The sequence below is a fragment of the Typopeltis vanoorti genome, chromosome 21 (assembly GCF_054136105.1).
Source record: "Typopeltis vanoorti isolate ZY-2024b chromosome 21, IOZ_Tvanoo_1.0, whole genome shotgun sequence".
Classification (NCBI taxonomy): Eukaryota; Metazoa; Arthropoda; class Arachnida; order Uropygi; family Thelyphonidae; genus Typopeltis; species Typopeltis vanoorti.
In genome coordinates, this window is record NC_143569.1 from 84,390,199 (window position 1) to 84,398,555 (window position 8,357).

General features: G+C 33.3%; 1 protein-coding gene across 1 annotated transcript; it reads right to left on the reverse strand.

Moving 5' to 3' along the window:
• Positions 1–859: 859 nt before the first annotated feature.
• LOC150095069 (nonsense-mediated mRNA decay factor SMG9-like) lies at positions 860–7,996 on the reverse strand. Its single transcript, XM_090411351.1, has one exon. The coding sequence runs from the start codon at positions 7,727–7,729 to the stop codon at positions 6,302–6,304; it is 1,428 nt and encodes a 475-aa protein (XP_090267477.1). The 5' UTR covers positions 7,730–7,996; the 3' UTR covers positions 860–6,301.
• Between the last annotated feature and the right edge of the window lie 361 nt (positions 7,997–8,357).

The window sequence follows — 8,357 nt, forward strand, 5'->3', positions numbered from 1 at the left end:
GCGATACTTTTATTTCAAAGGCTTTAGTGCCTGCATTTTTGGAGATACTTTGTGAGTTCTTGGTGATTTAATGACTTCTTTTATCTTAACAAGTCATTGTCAGTTTAGTGCGTCTGCACTTCTTTAAAAATGAGATTCTAGAATGTAGCTTACCCTGTTTAAATTGTAGCTTTCCTAGTATTGTAGTAAAGTGCTGTAGACTCCCCATGAAAGAATAACTTTCTTGTATAACCAAAAAAAGAGCCTGTGTAGCTCAGTGGATGTGGCGTTTGCACTCCACGGTGCTTGATCGCATGAAGGATGACTTGGTTTCGAGTCTAGTCGGCGACTAGAGGAAATTTTTCTAAGCTTTCTTCGACTGGGTTCCTGAATTAGTCGATCTCTGGCACGGACAAGTGGGTTTTTCATCCCGTAAACTCAAGAAAATCGACCGTAGAACCCACACTATTTTCAGACATTAAAAAAAAAAAATATTGTGTTAGGGACCACGAGATGACGGTACTTGTTAAGCCGCCTCTTCACTGTGTGCCGTTTAATTAGTGATAGACTTGGGCCAGCTATCTCTGATTGGCTGCCAGTGGAGATTGAACTGCCCACTCAGTCTCCAAAAGTTAATTAGGGCTAAACGGCCTCACCTATTCCCTATACAGTAACAGGCTGATTTTTTTTTTTTTTTTTTTGTATAACCAAATTAAATAACTGTTATAACAAATTCAGTATAAACATATATAAAATTAAAATGAGCAAGAAAACAAACCTGTACAACACTAAGCACTAATTTAGGCACAATTTTTAATGAAGAAAACAATTAATCATGCAAATAATAAGGGACTGATATGGCAAATATCAGTATCTGAAATATCTGTATAAAAAATTAATTTTTATTGAGGTACACGTGTGATTCTATAGTTATGGATATTCCACAGGTGTCATTATACAAGAACAAAAACATATATATCCCAAGCTACAAGACCTTCCATAATCAATGTCTTAAACACTGATCTCCCTTGCATATTTCACTGATAAATTTGATTTCTTCATGGAATTTTTTCTAAGTTCTGAAAATCACTGCCTTGTACAGTCGATATTTTTTTCTTACATATGAAGACTGTGTGTACACACACACATTGTTTAAAGTCTAAATTATTCTTATACATGCAAGAGTGACAGAGCTATGTTATAAATAATAGATAATCAAAAATTGAATACAGCCATATCATTCTTAACTTCATCTCTGAAGTTACTAGTACATCAAAAGGCAAAACAGAGGCTTTTTTTTTTTTTTTTTTTTTTTTGGTATTTGTTAACTATTCTTTAGCACTCAGTATTATTTGTAATTAAAGACAATGATATTAAAATTCATCTCTTTCTTTATGCAAATGATGCTATTCTTGTAAAGTACTATTAAAGTATTAAGTCTTCAAAAGTTCAACCAAATTAAATAAGTTATAACAAACTGAGTATAAACATATATATTAAATTAAAATAAGCAGGAAAACAGGCCTACAAAACACTAATTAAGGCACACGTTTTAATGAAGAAAGCAATTAATTATACGATAATAAGGGATTGATATGGCAAGTGTCAATCCAATAAATTTATATGAAAATCAGGCAAAGCATGAAGTTTATAGCATAAAAAACAGAATTCAAACTAATTTTGGCATCGGATCTGAGAATGGAAGTAGAAATAAAAGTACTGAATAATAAATACCAGGTTATGAAAGTTCTTAAAAAATTAGCATAATGAACAGACAGCTGCAATAGCAGAACTATATTAAAAATGAAGATATCAAAAATGGAGCTTGACTGATCAAGAAAATGATCAATATATATAAGAATGTAAGCAGAACTTATCTGTGGTTGTAGCTGGTGGAGTAAGAGTTGTAGAGAAGGTGCCCTCCCTAGATGAGTCTTTGGACTCCCTGGAGGTGTCACATAATAATAATAATAATAAATGCTGAGGCAAAAACAGTAGCAAAAAGAATGACCCAGAGGAAGACTATGAAAGTTAGATGAAATAATGCAATTAGCATCTCAGATTACAAGTAGATCTGATCATAATGTAAACAAGACAGAGAAAACAGACAGGAAACTGGTAAGGCAAATCTTAACTAGTACAATAACAGTATCCTATACATTCTGAGAATATAAGTCAAGAAAAGTGATGAAATTTTACACATTGTACAAGACATATTGATAAAATATTTATTAATCTGAAAGTATACTGCTGAAACATAGTTTATGGCACAGCATTCATGTGTGTTTATTTTTTGGCTTCTTTTCTGCGGTTATCCATAATACTTTTCCTATGGGAAATGAAACTTTGTGTTTTGAATATTCTTCCCCCCTCCCAAGCCAAATAATATCCTCAAATTTCCCCTATCCACTACCTAGTAGTTATCAAGAATGCAAAAAACTTCAAAGAGCTAGTGAGCATTAGTAAAAATACCAAAGAGATAACTATTTTTTTTACCCTTTTTTTAAAATAAAGTAACTTATCCATATGATTTAGAATTAATTTAAATTTAAGTTGCAGGCATCCCATCTATAAAAAGGGGCTGATAATCCACAGCATGGTTTTCACCTTATCAAAACAAATCTTTTCTACTTTGTTCTAATGAGAAGGTGGTTACACCAGGAACTGGAAATCATCTACCACCAATCAATAGGAAATTACCAACATTTCATTTAACGGACTAGAAATATGTATCAACGGATAATTTAATTCAGATGGAGAATCTGAGAATTCTACAACAGTCAGGTGATCAGCATACCAGAACTCCTTATTCAGATAGGCATTTCATGGTTTCTTCAATTTATTCTTATGAGCAACTGAGAAGCTATAAAAAAGCCATCAAATAACGTTTTGTTTCATCTTATTTTACAACAATAATTCAGAAAAATGGTATCATGAGTTTTGTTTTTCAGCAATGTTAAAAAAAATATGTATGAAATAGTTTTGAATAGGGTCAGTTCAACAGAAAGAATTCTAGTAAAATGAATGATTTCAGAAACAGACATTCCAACAGTTCCATTTATAAATTTTGGATTACATTAGATTAAGTGCCTCCGTAGTGCAATTGGAAGAACAGCAGAATATTGCACCCTTCAAATGGAAAAGACCCGAGTTTGATTCTCATCATAACGAGAGGAATATTTATATGGACTTTTTCAATTAAAGGCAAGTTAGCCGATCTCATGCAGCGGTAGCAGGATTTATTTTTCTCCCAGAAACTTGGGTTTTTTCATCCTGCATATAAGCAAATTGGCCATGAGAACACATGCAATTTACAGACAAAAAAATACTGGTGTTAGTGGGTGGTAGAAGTAGTGGCGTTGTGTGAATTTGGAGAATTAAGTATTAATTGAACTGGTGGGCTGAATGTAGCGCAGTAGAGTGGAGTGCCCTCCTGCAATGAGTCCTTGAATGTGTTATGGGATAATAATAACAATAATTTCTTAAAAATATGTATATACAGTGACAGATACTGTCTGGCATTGCAAAATCTTTAATAGCCCTTAAAGATGAAAATGGAGTACTGATTAAAGAATTGATTCTTTCTATGCCAAATTATATGATGAATCCCAAAACTTAAACCAATATGAAAACAAAAATTTACTTATAAAAATCAAGTGGATAGTAGATCTAGTATTATTTCACCATGAATGAATACAAAATGAATATTCACCACTGCAAATACAACACTTTATATATTTGTAAATGTTTGTGAATACAAAAATTTACAGAATGAAAGACTTCAGGTAAACTTTCATCCAGCAGCAGACAAAAAATGGCTGATGATGATCTTAAAATCCAAACAACACTTGGTCATACTTAAAATTTGCATATGTTTCTCAAGATCAATGACACAGGCCAACAACATGTCTCAATGTTTTTGTACACCTTGATCATATATATGTGTGTGTGTGCATGCAAGGCATATTAATACCAAAAACCCTTAAGTCTGACCTTTATTGGTTTTGTAAAGACATTTCATTCAATCTCAATGTTAGCTATTTAAAAGCTGTTAAAATCAAGAAATTAAAATAAACACACACATATACTTAGTCATATATATATATATATATATATATATATATATGATGAATCCCAAAACTTAAACCAATACGAAAACAAAAATCTACTTTTGAACCACGTTCAAGTGCAAACTTGACTTACCTGTCTATTTGCTTACTTGGGAAAAAGGATTAAAACCAAGGTTATAAAATTACTTGGTATCTTTAACATATATAAAATTCAATTGCATCTATAAAATCAGCAAAAATTATGAATATTTCCTACAAAAAAGGAGTTATTTAGATGCCATTTCACCTAACATATTTATAACAACCCCAGAAGAAATTTTTAAAAATCTGGAATTGAAAACTGATGATTTATTCGTTGTTCTTCTCTGCAGAAGAACAGCGAATGATCACTGAATTGAATGCAGAAAGTAAAAAAAAAAAGATTAAATATAAACAAAAAAAAAAAAAATGTATAATAAATACACAACCAAAACCAGTACATATGGAACACCAGGAATAGGAAGAAATTACACAGAATTCAACTTGGTTGGTAGCGTTTGGAACACATCTTGAAGCACCCAAAGGAGACATACCAATCTGCATTAGGAGAAAAATATCCGATAGCTAATTCCAATCATGACATAAAAGTGAAACATGGACTGAAAAAAACGACGTACAAATTAAGGACTACCCAGAAGAAAATGGAAACATCACTACTTGGTATAAACATTCAAGACAGAAAGAGCTGTGCATGCATGTTAGAGCTGAGAAACTGAGAGACACTAACAGCCATTAAAAGATCCAAATGGCAATGAGCAGGTCATACTGCAACACTCAAAAATGGGCAAAGATATCTGAATGGTATCCCAGAGATCGAAAGAGAGCTATAGGAAGACCAAAGAGACAATGGGAGGATGAGATTAAAGTTTGAGCTTTTCTATGCCACATTGATAGTAGAAAAGCTCAAGATTGGACAGAATGAAGGACTTCAGGAAAACCTTCATCCAGCAGCAGACAAAAAATGGCTGATGACGATCTTAAAATCCAAACAACACTTGGTCATACTTAAAATTTGCATATGTTTCTCAAGATCAATGGCACAGGCTGACAACATGTCTCAATGTTTTTGTACAGCTATTATACTCAAATGCCAATTATTGCTGGTAGTCAGTATGATAATCAAATATGCACAAGGTTGCTCTGAAAAGACCTAAATTACATGTTAGTATATATCACAAATGTGATCTGAGAGAAAGAAAGGGAGAACAGAAGCCTGAGGAAGTCAGAGTACCTAGGTACCAATCAGGAACTGCAACTATACCTGAACCATTCCACCTCTATAAAAGTCAACCAATCTAATGGCTTAAAGGGAAAAACAGTGAATCAGTCAGAGACTGATTACTTACACAATATTAAAGTAGGTTAGACAGCAAAGTGTGAATTTTCCTTTCAATGATTATCATGATGCATGCAGAGTTCTTTCATGAGGAAATAAATCTCACAGCTCCATGCAAGTATTGTTGTATGAATTATGCTGATGAGGGCCTGAATACAATGCTTTTTAATCTACATATCTTCGCTCTAGGAGGTGTTTCTATAAAATAATAAATAACGTATCTGATAAATAAAGCATTATTATTATTATTACAAACATGCTTCCAAGAACTCATCACTGGAAGACACTCGCAAATACAACCCATCGTCTATATAACTGTGTCACTATCTACCCATGCTACTATCCATCATTTACAATACTGCCTACTGCCCAATAATAATATTTTTTTTGTCTGTACATTGTGTGCATGCTGGCTGATTTGCCTGGATGTAGGATAAAAAAAAGTTTCCATGAGGAAAAAATCCTACCTCTGTATGAAGAGCTAACTCACCTTCAGTTGAAAAATGCCTATATAAAGACTATTGTCACAATGAGAACTGAATCAAGGTCTTTTCCAATCAAAAGGCACATTGTTCATTCAATTGTGCTATAGAGGTGCTATGAAAGCATGCTTTAACATACACATTATTTTTATTCTTTGTGTTTGTGTATTGTACTTCTGCATAAATAAGTACCCAAAATGTATAAAATCTCCAGATTCAAGAAAACTTGGTCTTAAGCATGTGCAAGACGTATAGTATACCATACAGAAAAGATGCTAATCATGGTTGTGTCACTAGATCAAAATTTATTTATCTTTCAGATATATGAAATTTTCTGCATAACAGGAATATATTATTATAATGGATTTAGAAATTTCAGCCAGATCTAAAATATATTATGGAAGCAACCTATTATATTCTAAAAATAGTGATGATTTTTTAACTGTTTCCCAGATTCGGGCAGCATAATGGAACCAGTTTTTCTCAGAAAGAGCAGTATGAGTTAATAAACTACGTGGCATGGATAATATCTGGTACACTAAGGATTTGGTCAACTGTGTGAATTCAGGATGACACTGATATTCAAGAAAATCTGATGTATAAATGTCTTGATCTGAATGAGTATTTTCTGGAAGGAGAAACAAGTTGACATTACTGTACAGAGATACTTCTTGGGAGATATAATTTACGCTAACAGAATCAGTGAACTTTAATTTTGATTTCTGCAGCAATGTTGCAAGAGTTTTCTTCATATCATAAACTGCATGGGGTGCAAAATCAGCTTTACAACATTTGTTTTGCATAAATACAATATGTGGATAATACTCTGTTGTATCTTCTGGTGTAGGACCAAGTTCATGAGGATTAGTTGGTGTTGTAGGCTTCAGCATTTCTGCTGATTGGATAAACCTGAGAAGATTAATATCAGTAAACCAATCCTGAACTATAATTATTGTATGGCACACTGCCATCAAAAATGCTGCCAACTGTAATGATTGCATCTGCAAAGCATTTTCTGTAGAATGATATTCAGGTCCAACTAATGATTTCTTTTCATACTGAATCATATGATCCATTACAGAAGCACTAAGCACAGCTTGTGTATCAAGTAGAATTACTCTTTCATTGGTTACAAATATATCGATTCCAGATGTACAATGTTCACCATGTTCTTTCATTTCCCTTGTTTGAGGTTTAAATAGCTGCCACCCACCTTCTTTATTATATTCTCCTCCTATAATGGACAAAACAGTTGACTTTCCTGCTCCTTGTAAACCAACAACTCCAACAACATAAAAATCCGTTTGGTCTTGCAAATATTCCATTGCACTATCACACCACTGTAAAGAATCACTCACAAGCTTTACAGGACAAGTCATTTCTTGTGCGGGTGCCAACTTTTGTTCATTCTCAACTGTACTCTGGGTGGAAGTTGAAGGTTTCTGTTGAATGTGGTATACTCGTTGAGCTACTGCTTTAACTAGATCAGCAAAAACATCTGTATCTCTGTTTGGCATTGAGGATGAGCTTTGATTTGTGGCGGGAGATGATGCACCTGCTGGTGATGCAGCTCTGCTGCCATCGCGATCTCCTTCTCGAGCTTTAAGAAGAACAGTTGGTGGTTTTAACTCGTTTTGCCTTGTTGGACTGTGGGTAACGTTTTCTTCCTGAGGAGGTGGCTTTTCTGGCTGCGGTTTGGATAATATAACTAATGTTTTACCAGACGGTCCGGTATCAATTTCGCTACTCCTTTCTCGTGGTTTAATAGGTCCATTAATTCTCTTTTTTCTTCTTCGTCCTCTGTCATTGTCTAACAAAGACATAGTTCTATGAAAATTTAGATTTAAACACAAAATATATACATATATGGTACAAAACCAAAAAAAAAAAAAAACTTCACACTAAAATATGCATTTTATATGATAAATTCCTTCTCCACTTCGAAATGTTACATGACCTATCATTTCTTCACAGAAGGTATTAATAACGCATTTCGTAACAACGAAAAGCAATAAAAACACAATACGTACAAATAAATACTTAGTAAATCCATAATATGCACGCCACACGTAGTAGAAAAAGATGCCCCGACAAACGGCAATTTCATCACATCAAATATTATTCTAATAACAAACAATTCTATTAACTTCCTGTAGGTGGCAATACCTGCAAATTAAAATAAAATTAGGAAAAATTATTGCCTATGAGTGGCTGTAAATGGTAAAGTTCAACAATGCAGACCGATGCTAATAACTAATACAAATTAATTGAAGATGCCAGGAAATTATATTCTTGATTTAATCCTTTATCCAAGTATGAGCAAACAAACTTTGCGCATGAAGTATCTTCACAACTGGGCTATTTGTATGTAGCGGCTAATGACTTCACATTGATTTTCACCACACACAAACAAAATAAGGACATACAAAACAATAAAATGTATCAAAGATA

Excerpts from the sequence above, each read along its gene's own strand:
- LOC150095069 (XM_090411351.1), bottom strand. The coding sequence starts at position 7,729 with ATGTCTTTGTTAGACAATGACAGAGGACGAAGAAGAAAAAAGAGAATT.